Source organism: Euleptes europaea, chromosome 10, assembly GCF_029931775.1.
Source record: "Euleptes europaea isolate rEulEur1 chromosome 10, rEulEur1.hap1, whole genome shotgun sequence".
In the NCBI taxonomy this organism is placed as follows: domain Eukaryota; kingdom Metazoa; phylum Chordata; class Lepidosauria; order Squamata; family Sphaerodactylidae; genus Euleptes; species Euleptes europaea.
In genome coordinates this window covers 36,826,114-36,848,961 of record NC_079321.1, presented here as the reverse complement: position 1 = coordinate 36,848,961, position 22,848 = coordinate 36,826,114, and the positions used below count along the sequence as shown (strand labels likewise).

The window sequence follows — 22,848 nt, the reverse complement described above, 5'->3', positions numbered from 1 at the left end:
CTCCTTCCACTCCTGATTCACCCCTCATGATGTTCCTAGTCCCCCAGAAGCAGCATTTTGGAGGAGCATGTAATCCTTACACTCCATAAAAGTACATAGTATACTAGGAAGCACACATCTGATTAGCAGAAGTATAAATGCTCCATGAATAGATTTTATGGAAACATGCTAGTTATCCCAGTATTTTTTCATAGCTTGACGTGGTTGCTCCTTTTCCTTTATAAAGCTTATTTTAAAGATATTGCACTACATTTACAACAAAATGGGGCCTGAAGCATCTTCCATAGTAAGCACCGGCATATTTGAATTTCACATCCTAACAAATATGCCATAAAACACAGTGATATATTTTATCTTTAATCAATATCACTTTTTCCAGTGTCTATTGTCTATATGATTGGAATTAGAATGTCAAATTATTAGTATAGGTAAAATTTGAATTTCACAATAAGAAATTACCTATAATTTCTCCTACAGACTGTGTGTGTTTAAAACTGTAGCCTCTAATATATCTCTGTCTATCTGTCTGTCTCTGTCTCTGTCTGTCTGTCTGTCTCTGTCTGTCTGTCTGTCTATCTATCTATCTATCTATCTATCTATCTATCTATCTATCTATCTATCTATCTATCTATCATATTCAAAATGTAAATGCATGATTTCCAGCAGTTCCCAACCTACCCATTGGTAGCCAGCAGCCAGTTTGGCAAGGTTAAACTCATTTATTTCAGTAGATTTTCAGCTATTGGCTATTGGGAACTTTTAAACATGTGTATACATTGAGATAGCTATATATACTATGGGCCTACCACCTCAGTTGTCATTCCTTCTCTCCAAGGAACAGTAGTTATGAAGGCAGAGATGCTCGATATTCCTAACGCAGCATCCTCATTAAATTACTCTTCCCAGGATTCTTTGGCTGAAGCCATGGCAGTCACACTTGTATTTTTTTTTTTTTAAGTTGGGTATTTCTGCATGTACGTGCCTTTAAGTCAGTATGGCTCATTCATGTTATGCTACTCCACTGAAGGAGTCTTGAAAAAAGTGCCTTTCCTGTAGTGCAGTAGAATATGAAAATGAGAACTGTACACTGCAATGCTAGTCTATGCAATAATTGAGTTCAGAACAGTGGTAGTGAAACAATTTCTTAAAGACATATGGCACAACTTGCCTCCCATTTTTAAAGGAATTCTAATTATTGCAGTAGTCTTTTGTTTAACCTTAATTAGAAAACTGTCATGGGTAGTAAAAATGCAGAGGGGGAGATTAATTGGCTTTTAGCAGCGACTCTGGTGTTGCCTTGTGAAAATCATTATGTTAAATTACCAAAGAAAAACTGTGAAAACAGGAAAATGATAAAGTTTTTTTTGTTTGTTTTTTTAAGGGACGTTCTCACATTTCTTGTATGCCTGGAACTGTTCGCCGTTGGAACTATCCTTCTCCTCTGTGTATTGGTATGCATGCGTATTCTTATAAGCATATATTTTAATGGACTCTAAAACTTTAAGTTTAGTTTAGAAGGTGCCGTTGGATTTGGGAGCAAGGGCATTGAATTGAAAAATGTCAGGCTGGGCTACTAAATTAAAATTCAGGAAGCATTCACCTTGATTAGTTGAATTCAAAGAAAAGGCTTTCCCTTTTCCCTCTCAAATAAGCATTTTTAAAATCTTTTTTGTATATACTTTAAATACATTTCATTAGCATCTATTGAGATGAATCATTGGTTAACAGTTCTCTCAACAAGAGCTAGTAACAGAATAGTGCAAAGGTGTGAAGCCTTTGGTTCTACTCTTGCCACAGCTGCAAACGAACATGATCTCAGGCAAACCACAACCTCTCTCCTCCCTTACTCCAAATCTTCAGGGATCTGGTGTCTGTCCTGTTTTACTCAGATAATATATTTGAAGTCTTTGAAATACTTGAAATGCACTAGATAATTGCTAAATATTATTATAATCATCATCAACAACAGGTAAAATAATATATTAAGCATGTGGTACATTTCCAACAGGAGCCCTGTGGTGCAGAGTGGTAAGCTGCAGTACTGCAATCCAAACTCTGCTCAGTTTCAGGTAGCCGGCTCAAGGTTGACTCAGCCTTCCACCCTTCCGAGGTCGGTAAAATGAGTACCCAGCTTGCTGGGGGTAAAGGGAAGATGACTGGGGAAGGCACTGGCAAACCACCCCGTAAACATAGTCTGCCTAGAAAACGTCGGGATGTGACGTCACCCCATGGGTCAGGAATGACCCGGTGCTCGCACAGTGGACCTTCACCTTTGCTTACATTTCCAATACTCTATTCTTTTTCCCAAGTTGAGAATGTTATACACTGTTTTCTCATTCTGTCTGGAAGCAAGAGATCTGTTCAAATATTATGTGGGATCTAGAATTCTATCTGGGGTATTTTGACTTTATTGGCTATGAGCTGATATATTATGTAATTTGTAGGCCTGTTTTTATCAATCACTTACATTATGTCCATTCACTCTGTTTACAAATAGGTAAAATTCCTTTCCAAGTGTTAAACCAATAATTATTGCATCACCTGAATAAATCAGAAAACTCTATATTCACCAGCTCCCACTCTGTAACTGTCCACTGGAGCCTCAGGGTCTGATTAGACAATACGTTAAACACAAGCTGGGTTGGGAGAAACCCCAATTCAACTTGTGTTTAACATGTGACTGTCACTCAAATGATGTGAGTGGGGGCTCCCAAGTGTGTGTGCAGACTCAGCTGGGCAAGTGAGAGGGCTTCTTAAATACCTGGCTGGTGGATATGAGCACAAAAGTTCAGGTCTGTAGCCTGCTGGCTGGGTCCACCCCTATTCAGCCAGGGCCTGATTGGCCCATTTGAAATATAAGGCGGGCTGGGAAGGTGTGCAGCAGGGCAGGAAAAGTTCCAGTTGGAGTTAGAAACGCTATGGCTCCTTCTCCAGTTTCCCCACCGGCCGCCATTTTGTGGCAGCATGCTGGCCACCCAGCTGAGCCCCTGCTTCACTGGCCAAGCCCCTGAACATTGTGCCAGTTCCCAACCCTCCCCAGCGCATGACAGCAAACTGGGCTCGTAGGTAAGTCTGAGCCTGTGCTTCTGTATGTCATTTAAAATATATGCTTTGTCTGAAGCTGACTTTAGGTGGAATCCATAGTGCCAACATTGAAGCTCTTCTAATAGAACAAAACTTTCCTACTGTCCCACTCCCACTGTAGCACTAAACTTCTCAAACTACTACTCTTGGGGTACAGGGGGGCCTTAAGAACAGCATGGAAGGCAAAATAGGTCCTGGCAGTAGAAGTGGATAATTGGTGAAAATTGTCTTCTCCCTCTTCTGTTTGCAGAAGTGCCTTACATCAATGACAAATTTTGGTCCACGCCATGTTGTGTATTTCCCTTCCATGTCATATCTAAACTTGCTAGACTGAGGGCCAAACTGGAGATGAAGATGTCCTCGTGGCTTAGGGCTGTCGATTCAGTTTGTCCCGAACCGAAAAACAGCTGAATTCCCCCCGATTTGGCTGTTTTTCGGTTCGCGATGAACCGAACTCAAAAAAGGCGGAAAACGGGGGAGCCAAATTCGCCGACTTCGGGGGATTCGGCAAATAAATTCGGCAGATTCGGGGTTCCCCCCACGCGCCTTCAGGGGGCTTCCCTGAACCCGGGTGGGGGGCCCTTTAAACAGATCTTCGCCTCCCAGCTGGGAGGCACAGATCTCTTCCACGCCCCCCTGCACGCCTTCAGGGGGCTCTCCTGAAGGCGCGCGGGGGGCCCTTAAACAGATCTTTGCCTCCCGGCCGGGAGGCACAGATCTCTTCCACACACACCCAGCCTAGAAAACAGTCAGGTTATCTTGGTTAATATTTTTAAGTTATTCATTGTTGAATAAATCATTTAACTTAAAAAGAACTAATTGCCTGTATTTTCTTTATAATAGCTAAATGCGGTGGAACTCTGACAAAGATAGCTGGAGTAATCCTGAGCCCAGGTTTCCCAGGAAACTATCCTAGTAACCTTGGTTGCACATGGAAGATATTATTGCCTGTTGGATATGGTAAGCAATCCTGATAGCAGAAGAATTTCGCTTTTCCGTTAAATTTTTGACTATCCTGAAAGGTGTGATCTTAATACAGCAACATTAAAAATCTAATCGTATATGTGCTGCTTATCAAATGAAAGTAGTTTGTAGCAAAAATGTTAAAGAGACAGTCTTGTCCCCCATAGCATCCTTTGTTGACCCTCCAGCATGCACTGGTGTGTATGAAGGAGTTATGAGCACCCAGTGTCTTGTGTAGGAAGGGGCTGGATCATTCCCAAAATTTGGAAAGCGAATGTTACTTTCAATAGAAGAATTATTTGTGAAATCGCTGTGCCAGGCTCTGAACAATGTCAATTGGTATGTTAGTAGGAAATAAATCATTAACATTTAATTTAATCTGGTATGTCCTTTTGCAGTCCTCGAACAGGAGTCTATATCATTCACTTTTCCATTCTTTCCTTTTTTTTCCCTCCAGTGTGTTTATGGATCATTTATATATTATTAATGAAGGGTAGATAATATGGCTATATTTTTACATCAGAGCTATACTGAAAAGGCTGACCATTTTTATCCAAATAATTTCATGCATAGCTTGAACTTGTTTGCAACCTTTTTGGACTCATTAGTGAACGGCAGCTGTGATTTTAAGAGAAGCATCTTAGGATAAATAATAATTAGGTTGGCATGGCCATGGATAAATATTCCACAGAAGCGAAGGTAAAAGTCATGTTAAATGACACTGTTTGGAATAAAATAAAAATGAGATTTCTTGCTTTGAAAAATAATACTGATTTGTAAGGTATAGCTAATTAAAGATAGTTTGTTATAAAACGCTTAGCTAGGCATTCATTTGTTTTCCTTGTTAACAGATTTTCTTCCTTATGTGGATTTGTGTAATATAATATATTAAGAAAAGATAATATTATTTGCTAAGCTAATTAGTTGTTAATCAGTTTGGGTGTTATAAATCCTGCTATAATGCTAATTTTTAATAATTATTAGGTTTGTTTTTAAAAGAATGTCCTGCATGCCTTTTAGATATTTGTCTAGAGAATTAATCCTAATTGGTTTGTATATAATGGAAGCATTACATGATGTGGTTATAAATGCAACTTCCATTTTACAGGATGGCGTTCTATTGTTACATTAGAGTTAAATTACAATATTACTGCAACTTACATTTTACAAGATTGTGTTCTATTGTTACATTAGAGTTACATTACAATATTACTGATCCTATTGGACACCTAACTCCATCTTGTAAGAAGGCCCCCTTTTAACCAAGCCAGGTTGATCAGAGGGAAGTCTCCCCCTCCGCAAGGTGTGCCCTCCCAGGCCCTGCCCCCAGCCACACCAGGCCTCACCTGATTGGCCAGGCTGAGGGAAGGAGCCTTTGAGGTCCGTGCAGCCATAGCAGCCCTGGTAGCACATGCCGCCTTCTGCCAGTGTCCTGGTGAATCGTGTGTTGGCTTCCTCTTCACTCATGCGGACCCACAAATAGGGCCCCAGATGAGTCTGGGGCCTTTGCTTCCAAAGAATTGTTCTTAGGATTGCATCCTTAATTGTATTAGGCAAGTGTATGTAAAAATAGTACTTCTAGATCCATTTCTAGCTGAAATTCCAGGATATTGTAAGTTTCAGAGAACATTAAAGAAGAGGCACACAATACTACTGTTTCAGTATGTAAGGCATGCTGAGACCAAGTTTTATGAACCTCCTGGATATAATGTAAACTTATTTTAACAAGTTACTCTATGTGATCAGGGATGTGTATATTTGATACTCTGATCTGTTGGTTTGGATTTTAACACTGGGTTTGTTCAGAGCTGTGATCCTCACACTAGTAATTGAAATCTGTGCAGAGGTGGTGAAATACTACCACAGGCTTGAAAGGACTACTAAGAACCTATATACTGTTGAAAATCAGAAACAAAGTTTATTAAAGTTAAATCATACAGTGCCTCAGATGAGAATTAGCTGTCTGGATGTGAGATTGATTCTAAACCCCAAGGGTTTGAGAAAGGCAGCTCATTCAGGAGGGGAGGAAGGAGTGCAGGGAATGAAGTGATAGAGTGTTTTATAACTATCAGCCTTGAAGTCCAGTAAGGAGTCCAACATGGATGCAAGGATCCAGGGAGCTGGGCAGCAACTCAAAAAAGAGGAAAAAGCAGGTCCTAGGTATAGGCAAAAAGTGAGTTGGCTTGGGAATTTAAGGAAGTAGGGATGGGGTGTATGTGTTACTAAAATGGGGGCAATTCATGAGCCCAGACAAGGTGAAACAAGGACTGATCTAGTAGGGGAGGGAGATGTAATTTTTGGGAGGCAGATTCAAACCAGGGCAAAAGTGGGTAACCTGAATTTGGGCATAGATCTTGTGAAGTAATTGCACATGATAATAGTGTCAGAGTTTCTGATGGCACAGATGACGTTTAGAGGTCCTTGATTAATAGGGTTGCAGTTCCCTCTTCGCCACTGGTGGGAGATTTTTGGGGCAGAGCCTGAGGAGGGTGGGGTTTGGGGAGGGGAGGGACTTCAATGCCATAGAGTCCAATTGCCAAAGCGGCCATTTTCTCCAGGTGAACTGATCTCTATTGGCTGGAGATCAGTTGTAATAGTGGGAGATCTCCAGCTAGTACCTGGAGGTTGACAACCCTATTAATGATCTGAATGTCATTACTGAGTGAGCTGTGTCCCTCCTGAGATGTTGCCTTGTTACTGCAAGCTAGCATTATTGTGTTAGGTGTGGTCCTGCTTCCGCCCTTCAGTCTTTGCCTTCTGTTCCATACTGGCTAAACACTTATTGGAGGAGTGGCGGTCTCATGCACCAAGGAACAAAGTGAAGCTAGTATAGTAACAATTGGCACAGGAGCCCTTCTACATGTGAAGCAAACCTCAGCTTAATCATTCTAATGGAGCAAAATTGTACCATTCAAAATTGTACCATTAGTGTACCATTCAAATCAATGAGCTGTAATCTGAGAAATTGTGTCTGTGTTCTTATATCAGCCATAAACTCACCAGTTGACCCAAGGAAAGTCATTGTCTCTCAGGCCCTTCTCCCCTCATCTGTAATATAAGGCTAATAGTATTAGCAACATTTCAGGATTACTAAATCACCATATGTGAAGAAGTCTGACCACTCAGGAAATGTGGATCATACAGGTTTTCTATCCATGTGAATTTGTTTTGATATGTTTTAATAAAATAGGCAATCAGTTTTTATTTGTCATTTATTGTCTCCCCCCCCCCTTTTTTACATTGTCTACCACAATACATACAGACTACAAATAGGTGGAAAGCCCCTTTGCAAAAGTTAATTTAAATTGAAAGTTATGCTTTTCTTTGCACCATTTTGAGACCATTGTTTTTACCATTAGTAGCTTGGGTTGTTCAATCAAGTAGATTGAGGAGTTCAATCTGTAATATAAAATTCACATTATTATAAGTATTATTTTGTTTATTTGCCTCTTCACGTCTGTGTTGGTTTACAGTTTTTATTACTGCTTTTCCATATAGGTGCACACATACAATTTCTGAACTTCTCCACTGAAGCAAACCATGACTTCCTTGAAATTCAGAATGGGCCTTATCACACCAGTTCTATGATTGGCCAGTTTAGTGGAACTGACCTCCCACCATCATTATTAAGTACAACTCACGAAACACTCATTCACTTTTATAGTGATCACTCAGAAAATAGGCAAGGATTTAAACTTTCATATCAAGGTGAGCAATCAATAATATGTTTAATTTTATAATTTATAAGGCATTGTTCTTTTATGGTGCTACATGAAAATACTTGTTCTGCGAATATTTTAAAATACGTTGCTATTTATAATAAGTGGCCATTTATGCAGGGTCGATTTGGATGCTCGCTCAAAGATCCTTTTTTAAATCCGACATTTAAAATGCCTATTCACAGTCCTGTTGCAAGAGGAGAAAGTCAAACAAATTCCATCACCACCCCATTCGCCTGCTCCTTTGTTCCTTCGTTTGCATAGCCATTAGCAATTGTCGTCTGCATAGCTAACCAGCGGCTGTGATTCTTCATGCTTCCTTGAGTAGATGCTTCAAGGCAGGGACGGAGCAAATAAAGAAGGTCACTTTAAAGGGGCTCTTAAGAAATGCGAAGTAGGTATGCACCGGCTTTGCAGTGACTTTTGGAATGACGGTTCAGCGTGAAGAACTCCAAGAAAAAATATGCGGGGCATTTTAGCCTGGAACGCACTGCTAATTACCAAGCATAAATGGCCACAGTTTTCTGTCTCCTATTCTATACTTCAGAATTCTCATTTCCAGAAATAATTTTGCTTAATTTCTTCATTTAGGTGGGTATTTAAGAAGCATTGATTGGAAAGGGCATTACGGACTCTTTAACTTTCTCTGGGTTAAAGCCACGTTGTAAATTGTGAAATTTATCTGTTTCAATAGATAAGATTGTTATTGGAGTAAGGTGTTCAGGGGATAGAAATATACTAAAAAACATATTGCTAAACTAGTTGTACAGTTGTAAGTCTGTTTGGGGGCATTCAACACTTTACATACCAGAGGCTGTCTTTTTCCAGTGAAGTGAATAACCCTTGCTGATAGGAGTGTTCAGTGAGTGCATTGAAGCTCCCGGAATCATTGGATCAAGTTTACTGTAGTTTTTTTTCTACTGTTAATGGAAGCAGACACCATTTGAGTATGGTACAAAAATTATGAATGAGGGCGGCAGCATGTCTTATTAAACCTAAGAATTTAATTTTACATGACATTACTTCGGAAGACAAATTTTCAGATAACAAATTAGTGATATTCACTATTATAGAATGTTGTCTCTTTCAGAATTCAATCTCAGATTATTAGAGCTGCTCAGAACTTCATTTGCGTAGATGATATTACAGATCTGCTGACAGAAGAAAGCGTTGTTAAGGGAAAAGAACCTTACAGTTCTGTTAGGCATATGATAATGAAAAAAAATGTAGCACTTTAGTTATAATGTTAAGAAAAACAAATGATGCATTTTTCCTATGATATCTCCCCTTCCCCAAAAATTATCAGCTTTATTTACCAAAATATTGTCGAAGGCTTTCACGGTCAGAGTTCATTGGTTCTTGTAGGTTATCCGGGCTGTGTAACCGTGGTCTTGGAATTTTCTTTCCTGACGTTTCGCCAGCAACTGTGGCAGGCATCTTCAGAGGAGTAACACTGAAGGACAGTGTCTCTCAGTGTCAAGTGTGTAGGAAGAGTAATATATAGTCAGAAAGGGGTTGGGTTTGAGCTGAGTACTGTCCTGCAAAAGTAATGTGCTAATCATTGTCCTGTAAGTATCAAGATAATGTGCTAATGAGGGTATGGTATGTTAATATGGAACCATTGTATCCTGAAGTGATCTGTTAATGTGTGTAATCCAAGGCTAATCTGCATGGCTATTGTTGACTGTTGCCTTTGTTAGTCTGGAGGTTTTCAGAACAGGAAGCCAAGCCTTATTCATGAATAAGCCAAGCCTTATTCATGAATAAGGCTTGGCTTCCTGTTCTGAAAACCTCCAGACTAACAAAGGCAACAGTCAACAATAGCCATGCAGATTAGCCTTGGATTACACACATTAACAGATCACTTCAGGATACAATGGTTCCATATTAACATACCATACCCTCATTAGCACATTATCTTGATACTTACAGGACAATGATTAGCACATTACTTTTGCAGGACAGTACTCAGCTCAAACCCAACCCCTTTCTGACTATATATTACTCTTCCTACACACTTGACACTGAGAGACACTGTCCTTCAGTGTTACTCCTCTGAAGATGCCTGCCACAGTTGCTGGCGAAACGTCAGGAAAGAAAATTCCAAGACCACGGTTACACAGCCCGGATAACCTACAAGAACCAATTTATATACCAAGTTCACAAAAGCATAATGTGAGATCACTGTTCTATCGAAAGGTGTATTTTCACCAGTTGCCTTGTTCCACTGCAGACCCCCATATTTGTATTTATTCATTTACTTAATTATATCCCACCTTTATCCCTAATGGAAATCCAAAGTGGCTTACATCATTATCTTCTCCTCTGTTTAGCCTCGCACCAGCCCTCTGGGGTAGGTTAGGCTGAGAGTGCATGACTGGCCCAATGTCAAGATTCTGTGGCAGAGTAGGGATTCCAAGGAAGCCTAAATGACTGAAGGGCTAAGGGGGGGGGGGGGGAGAGAGATAGGAAAGATCCTTTAACAGGTCTTCCAGCATCTTATCCGGTGTGATGTTGAGGCATAGGATGTTGAGGCTATCATTATTGTACAGGAAAGTTCACAACTGGCAAATTGGCTGGTAAGACTCCTTTTGTGGCAACCGCTGCTCCGAGCACATCATTGGTGATCCACACACCCAGCTGTTAGCCTGGGTTTTACAAAGGAGTTCATTTAATCAAAAAGGCTTTACACTTATTCCCTGGCCAATTATGTGGCTTGAGATAACTTTGTTTAAAGAATATTCATGTACATATGTGTGCTAACCATGGTTAGCTTTGACAATGAAGAAAGATCTGTGTACTAACAGTGTGCAGAAGGCAATGGAAAGAAGCTTGGATGTGAAGAAGCATTAGGAGGTCAAGAAACATTATAAGAAGTGCTGGGTCATAACAGAATGTATTTGATAAGTCATCTGATCATGGTTTGTGTTGTGGGCATGTGCAATGGACCTCAGCATTAACTATAGGAAATGCACTTTCAGTTATTCATATGCTTAGAACCCTTATAAGGTTGTTTTTGTTTAACTTTGTAGAAAAGTTTGTTTGCTACTGTACTGGGTGGCTTTTTTCTTTTTGTTTTGAACATCAGCTCTTTTCAACCAGATCAAACTGTTTCTGAACATAGGATATAGAGTATGAAAAGAAGGCTTAAAAGCAACATGTTATGGCAGGAAAGCTGTTGTTCGAAAGAGAGGTTAAAAGATTTCTGAATGTATAGATCTTCCTGTATGTGCCCTAGATCCATGCCCTGTGTTGCATTCCACTCATCTTGAAATAATATTGTTTTAATTATTAGACCGGCTTCATGGGAACTACCCTTAAGGGCTTACCTAGACTTTCCTTTGAGACTGTAGTAGCAGGGGGGGGGGTTCTTATACTGTATTGACTTTAAGCTTCTTTACTGTGAGCTGAGCTAGTCATTTGATTGCTAATGCTACATGCTGAACTTAGCATAGATAAGCTTTTGTCTCTCACAGCCATAACATTTGAAGTACCAAAATCCCAGCGATGCTGACTTTAGTGCTTTACACTGGCAAAGCAGATGACCCATGGCAACAAAGCTGCGTGTCAGAATGGGCTGACTAAACACTCCAGCGGCCACAGATTCAAAGGTTTTTATTTGACCAAAACCAAAACAGCACAGGTTTTGGTCCTGCATCTCTGAAAATTAAAATAAAGGCATTTTGTAAAGTTATGTTCAGTTGCCTTCATTATATCAGGGCATATATGGTTTTGTATGGAATTTAAAAGCATAATTATCTTTCAGCCCATTCCTGAGGATTGGGTGAAAAGTGCAGTGGAGGCGGAGTGAGTCCGCCGCCGCATAAGTGCCCTTTTATCACAGAATAAGAGGCACTTATGCTGGTGGTGGGGGCAGTCCTGTTGGTGCCTGGGCACTGCACAGTGCTCCTCCCAAGCTGCAGCCTCTCCGGGACCTAAATTCCAGAAAAGAAATGCAGCACCGGTGTGTGTGTGTGTGGGGGTATTCCTGGGGTGTCCCCAGGGGTGAAGCTGACTGTAGTCAGCTTTCTAAGCCCCTCCAGTCCAGGAATGCCCCCTCCGGCAACAAACATCCAGGTTTTTCTTGGTGCAGCATCACTGTTTTCAATGGCTTCTCCCCCCATTTTTGATTTTGTTTTGTTTTAAAGACCTTTTTTTAGCCTTGCAGCAGCTGGTAAACATCTTTGGAGGTGCTGCGGCAGTGCCTTGGCCACACCGCCCCTTGTCACTGCAAGGCTTAGGAACGGGCTGCTTGTTTCCTATAAACTGCAAGTGAGAACGAATTGTGAACTGTAGCACCCTATGCTACCATAGCACTTGTATCTGTAATTTTTGCCATCTGAGAGATAGGGAAAAAAATAAAAGTTGAAGGTAGAAAAATGTTGTAGTAAACAAAAGGAAGTATTTTATTTGAGCAGTCCTCCCTCATAGGGTTGCAATGTCTAGGACTACCAAGATGTTTGGATATTACGCCAAAGTTTATGAAATTGAAAACAATGAAGTCTTTAAGTTATTCTCATTAAACACATAACAATTTATTAATTCTTGCCAAAATCTATATTTACATTTAAACACAACAATCCTCAAAAATGTTGTATATGTTTAGAGTATAAGAGTTTCCTCAAAATTTCCCATTTTTCCAATGGAAAAAATGAGAAAGTCCTGTCTTTGGTACAGCTAATCCTCCTCTCTTTTTTCATCTTGCAAAACTTTGAATCTGATTTTGGGTTGTTGTTTTTTGCCATTCCATATGAACTTGTTTATCTGTTTTTTACCATTATTTCAGTTTTTTGTCTTGTATAAGAATTGGTAACATTTGGAATAAAAATTTTAATTTTGGCAATAGATTCATTTTTATTTTTAATATTCTTCCAAGACATGGAAATTTTAATTTAGTCCATCTCTGCAAATCTTTCTGTGTCTTCCCCCACACTAATTTATAATTGTCCTTGAAAAGTTTATCATCTTGTTCTGTCAGATTTATTTCCAAATATTTAATTGGGTCTTTCGTAACTGAATATCCTGTGATCTTTCTGATATTATCTTCTTGTTTTGATAAGGAAGTTTAAATTATTTTTGTATTTTTCCTGTTGATTTTATAACTTGAAAAGCTCCATATTCTTCAATATGCTCATTTATATGCTGCATCGACAATTGAGGATCTGAAATTGTCAACACTACAGCATCCGCTTAGCTCTTCAGCTTAAACTCTTCCCTGTCTACTTTCAACCTTTTAATTCTGGAATCATGTCTGATCTTGTTAGCCAAACAGCCCATTCCTGAGCTTTTGGAAGCCGGGAACAGCGAGGCCAAGGCGCCACCGAGGCACCTCCTAAGCCTTTCCCCGGCTGCCAAAAAGCTTTAAAAGCCTTTAAAAGGCTTTTTATTTTTTTTAAATGGGGCTTTTCACTCCACTGAGAACAGCAATGCTGTGCCTGCAAAAAAGCAGTTGCAACAGTGCCGTTCTCCCCATCGGTGTGCCAGGCCAAAAGGGGACAGGAAGCTGCCTATAGGCAGCTCTGCCCCCAGCATGCCCCGGGAATGCCCCCCCACCGAGAAGCCAGCACGGGCTTTGCACCAGTGGGATGCCGACAGAAGGCCCCACTGGCGTCCCTGAGTGGTGTTGCCATGGGAGCGCTAGGAGACCAGTATCTAGCCCTCCCGGCCAGCATTGGGACCACTCACTGCGGTGTAAGTAGCCCGGTGCTGGCGCGGGAGGCCCCAACACCAGCGCAGCCCCTTTTTGGCCTCCTGAGGACTTTCATCCTCGGAGGTCAGGAATGGGCTGAAAGTCTCTAAGACAAGAATGAATAGAAGTGGTGATAAAGTACATCCTTTACATGTTCCTCTTCCAATTCTAATCATTTCAATGGCTTGTTTTTATATTGTGATGTTGTTTTAATTGTAAGCCATCTTGATCAGGACTCTGAAGAAGCAGCATAGAAATATCGAATGCAAATAAAATAATAGGTGAGACATATTTTTGTGAACTAAAATGTAGGGCTTCACTCTTCACTTGCACGATCAAAATGGATTACTTTTAGAGTGTATTCTAAAAAAGAAAAAGAAACCCTCCAGGAAGCTAACCCCTGTGTTGCTAGATGGAACACTGTTCTACTTATAGTACTTTGCCTCTGAGGGCACATAATACTGTTGAGCCTCTAAATTTACTGAAGGTATACAACTGCAGCCGAGGCTAGCCTAATCTGATCAAAGCTCAGAAGCTAAGCAGGGTCTGATAGAGATGCAGTAAAAATTTCCACTTCTAATGGAACCTGATTGGATGATAGCAAGGTCAAATTACTTAATCATGGAGGTATACCGTGGAAGGTTTTTTTTGTATAGGTGTATGCTTTGGAGTGTTTAAAATTAATTCATTAATTTCTCTCAGCATATTAGCAAGTTCTCTCACAGCATAGCACACTGGGGTTCATTGGTGTACAGTTTAGGAATTAATGAACTTGAGTATTATTTATGGGCTTTTCTTAGCCTGTACCATCAAACATTGGTATTGCTGTTGTCAATAAAAGCCTGTTGGAGAGGCTCCATGGATGGACAAGTGGACTCAGAAGCTGCACCTGGCATTTACCCAGTTTGTCCAGTGCTAAGGAAACCCAGCAGGCCAGAAAACCCTTCAGTTGATTTCTGTAATATGTGAATGGTGTATACTGCAAGACCGCATAGCATTGATTTGTAAGTAAGGCGGTGAATTTCCAAGCTCTGATCATGATTTATATGTTATGGGCCTAATTATGGGCCTAATTAATAAGTCATGAAGCTATCCATAGATCATGTGGCTCATTTTTTGTCACAGCCCTGATTTATAAGTTGAGTCATTCAGCTGATTTATATAGCATGTCTTCAATTTATACACCTTTACAGAGGTCAAAACTGTGATTGGGTAATGTGCCTGTCCTAATACAATGTTAGTACGTTAACACCTAGGTGAATAAACTGAAGATACAAAGAAAGTAACAGCAGGAGCTCAAATTAATATTCTCTTTCTTGAAAAAAGGGATAATAGCAAACATCAAGGAATAAACACAGTAGCTCCTACACCACAAATGCAGAACCAGAAAAATGGCCCGAAGCCCAGTATAAAGTTAAGCTTTTGGCCTGTGATTTGTGGCTTGGATGAGATAATCTGTTGGTTCCAGGACTGGCCCAAGATATAGCTCCTCTGACTCCAGAGCAGCTTGCTGCCAGAAAAAAGGTAAAACAAAGATTTTTAAGGCCCCGTGGGACTCCCCATAGAGTTCCATGAGACGGCACCGGTGTACTTTGACACCTGCAAAATGGCACATATTAGGGGTTAAGAAGCTGCCTAAAGACAGCTCCGATACTGGACATACCATCAGAGTACCCCCAAGATGCCGGTGCTGGTAGATACACCAGGGAAATGCCTGTGGAAAGCTGTGTCGGCATCTGACAGCTACAATGCCACCACGGTCCAAGCGGGCTGGCATAAGTCACCCTACGATGGCACGGACGCTGGCATAGGGTCACATTGCCTCCTACGGACATCCCCCCCCCCTTTAGGAATAGGCTGCTTGTGTTCTTGTTGTATTTTTCTATTATTGTATACCACATTGAGCCCCTCTGGGATGAAAAGTGAGGAATAAATACTTAAGTAAGTATATTACTCTAATATTTGAAAAATCAATCAACTGGCATATAAAATGTAATAGAAGCCAATTGCATTTAGTAGGTTAAATAAAATTCTTCGTAGCCTACGCTGTTATCCCATGATCTCTATTTCTGTTGTTTAACACTAGGGATGATATAAAATTTCTCATTACAAGGTTTGCCTCACAAATATTTATTTCAAGTCATAATTTCTTTCAAAATGTTCCTACCTCTTCAAAAGGAAAAGGCCATACTATTACATGCAATATATCCCCAACCTTTTTGAGCCTGTGGGTAACCACACATTTATTCAAAATCCACACTTCATCTTTTGTCATGATTTAATTTCTTCTTGAAAATTAATCATATTGATTATCTTTGCACTTTACATTGCTGCTTATATTATTCACTGAAGAAGTGAAGAAAGAAACAAAATATACCAAGTTTATTTAACTCATCAGTGTAACAAAGTAACTGTGATCTGGGTTTGGAGAGTGTACACATTTAAAGTTTAAATTCTTTGAGAGGCTTACAGCTCATTCCTGACCCTTGCAGCGGCCGAGTACAGCATAAACATTTCACCTCATAAACATTTCACCTCCATATATTTCCTGCATCACATATTTCCTACTTTCAAGAGAGATTTATTTGCTATTGACAAACCTAAGCAACAATTTCCTGATGCTAGAGTTGGGTTTTCTAGAACTGTGGATCATTGAATCATCATTAACCTGTATGGTGAGCAGCATGAATGTTCCATTTGGATTGGGGCTTATGCAGCATGTTTTAGGATTTGGTCTTCAAAATATTAACATTAGTAAATAACTCTGTTCCCTGTATTAGTAGTTTGCATATTGTTATTTATTCAATGCATTAAATATTGTTTCACTACCGTAAGTAATTCCTAGAAGCGTAATTCCTTCAGGGTCTGATTTCAGGGGACTAGATGAAAATGTATCATATGTAGTTTTAGTTGTTTTAAATAATTTAATAATTTCAATCAGTCTTTTGACAAAGTTAACTCCTAGATCGCTGGATACTGATGGAGTGCTAATACTGTCAAGTCACATGTGCCTTATGGCAACCCCTGGTGGGGTTTTCAAGGCAAGAGACATACAGAGGTGGTTTGCTATTACCTGCCTCCATGTCACGACTCTTATTTGATTTGTGTTTGCTCTTTATCCTGTATGTTTTCAGAGAGTAAATTTCAGAATACCTTTTAGTTTAGTCTTGATTTGTCTTTGTGTGAGGGTACCTCATTGTATGTTGTGTGTTTTTCTTCTAGGTTATGAGTTACAAAATTGCCCAGACCCTCCTCCTTTTTTAAATGGATATATAATCAACTCAGACTACAGTGTAGGACAGTCCATCTCTTTCTACTGCTACCCCGGATATGTTCTGATTGGTCACCCTGTTCTCACTTGCCAGCATGGAATCAAAAGGAACTGGAATTACCCTTTCCCAAAGTGTGAAGGTAACTTTGGTATTTTGTTTATAAAATTGTCTGAATCTTTAGCATTTTATCCCTCTCATGTGCTCAAGGGAGTAGAGAAAAAACAAAACCTCGCAATCATAAAGTCTTCAGTGTAAAAAGAGGACTGACAACTTGTACTTTAGAAATAGTTGGAACTTCTACATTTACTATCCAAAGTATCTAGCAAACCTTGATTTTTATGCCAATATGAGATACAGTCCTAGACATCTATATGTACAAGTGCATATATCTAGCTAACATTTACAAATGCATCCTGGGACCAATATTTCATTGCCAGTTGAACAGATGGAATGAAGCATGTGGAAAATGCTAAAATCCTGCTGTTTATAAGTTTGGGAGTTGCAGCATGGGGTGGGATTCAGTTTGCAAGTTCTCCTTCCCACACATACAGTTGATTGTATGGATTTTAGCTATTTTAAAAGGCTTATGTATGTACTCATTTGGATTGGAGCCTGAGTTCAATTAATTGCTTGCAATGAATATTCTAATACCTTCTTTACTGAGCAGTTGGTGACCTGCCCTTCACGCATCTGCACATTTAAATGTACAAAGCTAAACTATGATGCTTTGTATTAGATTGTAAAAATAGATTATAATTCAGACACTAATGTTTTAGCATTATTTTGAATTACCTCAAATTACTTAGAAACATTACATGCTACACATAGTAGAAAAAAGCAAATTATCTGTGCCTTTCCTAGAATTTAAATTAATTCTGTTTAATGCTAGCATTTAAATAACTTTCTAACATCAATAAATGAATATCCTTGACAAAAGCAAAACAATGAAAATTACGGAGAGGAGCCAGATGGGATAGGAACCTCCAAACTAAACTGCATCATGCTCAGATAGCTACGTAAAGCAAGCACATGAAATGCAACTCTTTTATGACCATCATTAAAGTCTGTTTTAATTATTTGCACTGTGTTTTTTTTAACACTCTGTAAAATAATTCAGTTTTCTTTCTCCAGTACCTCAGTTTCCCTCATACTTGCATTTTTATATGTAATGGAGTGCATTATTTTGAATATCCAAAGGGAACACACATTTATTTGAGTTAATTTTAAACAGAAATGTATGAATCTCACATAATAATAATAATGTATCATATAGTTGCTCCTGAAGCCAACAAAGAACATTGTTTTATTGAGTGATGTAAAAGGCTGAAGAAGAATTAAGTTACCACATTTTTGTTCATATCATCTGAAAAGACTAGAGATGCCACCGGTTTCATGTGGAGTTGCCCTAGCTGCCCTGTCCTAGCATAGCTACAGGGCATCCATATGTCTCCCTAAATATACTCAAGATCAGTTGAAGAGAAATGGAAAGTCTTACTGCCATTAAAAAAAAAACCTTTTTGGGTTTTTGTGCAGACCCAGGGGGTCCTCCCAATCTACAGAAAAAACCTGTTGGGGGAAGTGTGCCCCCTATCTGAGGAATTGTGAACTCGAAGCAGCTTACAGTATTATCTCAGAGAGAGAGAGAGAGAGAGAGAGAGAGAGAGAGAGAGAGAGAGAGAGAGAGAGAGAGAGAGAGAGAGAGAGAGAACAAACCAACCTCAAATATTTAAACCTAAGTTAATAACACATCTCTCATTAACAAATTAATGTATGGGGGTGGTACAGAGGAAGTGGTAGATACTCTGCCCTTGATGGCCACAGTCTTTCTACCCAGTCACAGTCAGATCCTCGGTAAATGAGTTTTCCACATTGACTATACATGCTGGTGCGCATCCACAGTACGTCTGTGTACAGTTTGATCAGCAAACTACAAAGATTGTATTATACTGTAGTCAATGCACCTTATCCTTATTCTATTGTGACTCATCACAGCTTCAAAAGGTAAAGTTAGTCCCCTGTGCAAGCACCAAGTAATTACTGACCCATGGGGTGACATCACATTCCGACGTTTAGTATGCAGACTTTTTTTACAGGGTAGTTTGCCATTGCCTTCCCCAGTCATCTACACTTTACCCCAGCAAGCTTGGTGTTCATTTTACTGACCTCGGATGCATGGATGGCTGAGTCAACCTTGAGCGAGCTACCTGAAACCGACTTCCGTCGGGATCGAACTCAGATTGTGAACAGAGCTTGGATTGCAGTACTGCAGCTTACCACTCTGCACCATGGGGCTTACTCTGTGCTAAAATCACCTCTGTAGAATTACTCTAACCAAATCCCTGACAGTAGTTTACAGGATTTTCTCTTACCTCTCTTTATTTTGATTTTATTATAAATAAAAGATAACTCAGAAAAATGTGACTCACTATTGTACTCTGCTGTTGTCAAAACACACAGTTTTGTTTCATGATGTTTGCCACTTAACCCAGGATGCTGCATGTTTTGATTTAGGTGCCACTAATGGTACATAACAGGATATCACAGATGGGGAACATCAATAAATCAACAGCCTAGTGTCGATTAATCCTCCTTGTACAGCTTTATTGTCAGATAGGTAGTGGCAGATAGAGCATATGATAAAAGCCAAATCCAAGCTAGGGTAAGAGCATTTTGATGATGATATCAGAATTCTTAAGCATGTTGAGTTATTATAAAATCACCATGAACACCTCTGAGATGAATATAGATACAATGGAACACAATGATTATTGTACATGAATTATTGTTGGTATGCTGAGCTCCTTGAATTTAGAAAACTCTTTTCCTTTTAATTCTGAAGGGAAAATTTTAGGGGGGGGGGAGGATAATAGCAGATGATATAATGTTGAGAATAGTTTGAGTATTTTGAAGTCTGGATAAGAAACCAGATAACCTAGATGAAATAAAGTGTGGACTACTTTTAGTATTTATGTTTGACCCCGCAAGTTCTAAAATATTGTTTTACAACTGAAATGGCTTTAGCATGGTCAAGGAGACACCAAATTGAATAACCATGTCAGACATAGGCTTAGGCCTTTTATGCATGGCTGTTTCCCTCGCGCTTACCCCTCAGAAGACTTTGGGTCTTTGTTTTGATTATGCATGTTGTTTCCATCCATCAGAGGTCACCACACTCTCCCCCTGCGTTTCCCTGTGTTTTGCCCGCGTTTTCATTCAGAGACCTGTTTTATCTCAAATTTGCAAATGGGGGCAAAATGCTGGGAAGTGCAGGGGGAGAGCGAGGTGACCTCTGATGGTTGGAAACAGCATGCATAATCAAAACAAAGACCCATAGTTGTTGAAAGGGTGACCACGAGTAAAACAGCCATGCATAAAAGGCCTATGTTAGACAATCCTCCATTTACACAATTAGTGATTTTCCATCCAAAGTAGATGGTACACACATTTCTAGAGAGGGATAATGCTACATAGAATTGTGCTCTGAGCTTCCTAACAATTGACACTAAACCGATGCTTTGTCTCTTTTCATCTTTTAAAATCAAGCATAATCCCTTATTAAATTGGCAACCATGTATTAGCAATTTTTCGCACAGTCCTGAATTTTTGTAAAAAAACATCCTTCATACTCCAGATAAAATAGATGGATTTACATTAGTACTTTTTTGAATCCCAACTGCAGAAATATTTTGCTCTATTGCACAGTTGGTCCATAACATATCCTTTAAGATTAAATCTAACATGCTGTGATTTTGAACTTCTCTCTCTTTCCTGAAGAAGCAAAATAGCCCATACTTCTTACCCATCCCAAATTGTTCGTCAGTATTCATTCTGTGTACAAATGAGAATCTGGGAAGGATGACAGAAAGAAGGGTAAATTGAAATATAAGACAGAATGTCATGGAACATTTTTAATACCCTTTTTTGACACTGAGCTTTGGAGAACAATGTCAGGAGGATTATTTCTGTCACCATAATGGTCTATTTGCATTTGGTGAGGAAAATATGAATCAATATAGTTCAAATAGGAAAACAATGCCCCTCACATGGAGTTGCAGACAAAGGGGAGAAAAAACCTCTGACAAATATCCATTGATGTGATCTTCTTTGTCAAGCACCTGGACTATTTTTCAAGATCTCTGGAACAAGTATTTACAGGAATCTCCTGACTGCGTATTTAAAGGTTTCACGTATTTATAGCTATTACAGAAATTTAATTCTCTCACTAGATCATTTCAGGTGCTGTTCAACAGTGCGTTCAACTGTGTTAAATTGCTTTTTAAAAAACGAGTAATGAAAATATGTCCTGTCCTTTCTTTCCCCCAGACCTGTTGATGTTATAAGCCATTTCAAGTGCTATATGTATTCTAGCGGCAGTTCACCCAAGCCTGTAGGTATTCTAGCCTCCACTTTATTCAGAGTGCCACTGAGACAAAGTCATGTTCATAGTCTGGAGGAACTCAACAAGCACAGCCCTGTCATATATTGAACATCTGCATAATTTCCTGTGAGCTGTACTGAATGTTGGCATATAACATCAATCAGCCTTTGGACAGGTTCTTAATGAGTAAGAAGCTACCACCTCCCCGTATTAACAAGGATGCTTGAATAGCTTGGGTTAAATAATTGTTGTCTTTTTATTTTGATCATAGTGCATGCCTAGGGAATGGAATAGAAGCATTTTATATTTTCTACACTAGGAAATCAAGCAAATGTGCCATTTCCTTTCCATATCTCTATTCAGGAAGCAGGAGTCAAAGACTGTAAGGGGGGACTTTGGTGGGTAGTTCAGATGACCAGAGGTTATAGTGGTGATTCCATTCCCACTTCAGGCTTTCCTCTTTTTTATTTCCCTATCTCTATCTCCCTCCCCCACCTGGGCTTTCCTTCATCTCTCCTTATCCCCTTCACTTCCTTGAAAAACAAGCTTTCACATATTTTTTTACAGAAAAAAAGTTCAATTTTTTTTAAAAAAGCTTTTTCATATGTGAAGAAGTTTAAATGACATGAATGTCACTATATAGAACATCACCACGAATATTTGCCAGCCAGCGTACAGAAAGTTCTGACCTTTCTAAACCAGTAGTCTTGCTCAATATAATTCATGTGTTCATTGTGGAGTAAAATAAGGTAGAGGGGTGATAGGGATTGCAGTGAGCTTGTGACCTGACTGACTGTTGGAGTGAACTTCTTTTGCAAAGAAGAGAGGGAGATTAGTTCTGGTCTTAGAGTCCAGGGAGATGGGCTTTTGCATGAGGGGAGATAACTTTTCAATAGTAGTAGTCCACCCCCTTTATTTTTAGGCTTACAGTCCTCCCAGGGGTTGGGCAATGCTTCCAACCAGAGTAAAGATAATATTAATCTTGACAGACCAGGGGCCAGACTCTGAATGAGGCAGCTTCATATGTTCACCATGGTTGCTGTGTGAATTGTTTGCAAAGCAAGGCGAGAACTGTGAATGTGGTTCCACCTGCTTTGGCAGCCATTTTGGCAACACCACCTCTCAAAATTCTCAAAGTGACTGCTAGCTTGAAAAGGTTGGGGACCCCTGCCTTAGATCCTAAAAGGCTATAAGATGAGCCTTTGGAGAAGCAGGGTTGAGTAGGCTATAATAAAACTGAATTTGGGAGGAAGAATTTTTGAAAAGGAAAAGTGGGGAAATGATGCTAATAACTATGTTTAACATATTTCTAATTTGCTTTGAACTCTAGAAGAAATGGGGGGACATTGCTTGAAAAAAGGAAGGAAAACTTAAATAGATTTTGCCTTTACAGGCTTCAGATGCAGGTTGACCAGATCATGTAAAGTTTTATGTGGGGCAATTGCCAACACAAAGCTGAGCAAGATCTAGTGTTGCCAAACTCCTGCCAGGGGTGGTGGATCTACTGTTTTGGGGGCCCTCCCTCCGGTGGTATTCAGCCAACTGCCAGGGGGACTTACCAGCAGCAAACTGAGGCCTAGGCCTCTGTCACCGACATCACTTCCGACACTCATTGGAAGTGGTGTTGTCCCATCACCGGCAACATGGGGACACTCTGGTATTTGGGCAAAAACTCTATGGTAAAAATGGCTTCTACCATGGAATTTTTGCAAGAATACCAAAGTGTCCCCACAAAGCCAGGAT

The 22,848-nt window shown here is 39.7% G+C and overlaps 1 protein-coding gene across 1 annotated transcript in view; it reads left to right on the top strand.

Moving 5' to 3' along the window:
* CSMD1 (CUB and Sushi multiple domains 1) overlaps positions 1 to 22,848 on the top strand; it is a 439,588-nt gene that overhangs the window by 302,293 nt on the left and 114,447 nt on the right. Inside the window, exons 33-36 of the mRNA XM_056856290.1 lie at positions 1,382 to 1,451; positions 3,928 to 4,044; positions 7,546 to 7,755; positions 16,678 to 16,866. Of these exons, the coding sequence (XP_056712268.1) occupies positions 1,382 to 1,451; positions 3,928 to 4,044; positions 7,546 to 7,755; positions 16,678 to 16,866 (586 nt within the window). The remainder of the gene's footprint in view (positions 1 to 1,381; positions 1,452 to 3,927; positions 4,045 to 7,545; positions 7,756 to 16,677; positions 16,867 to 22,848) is intronic.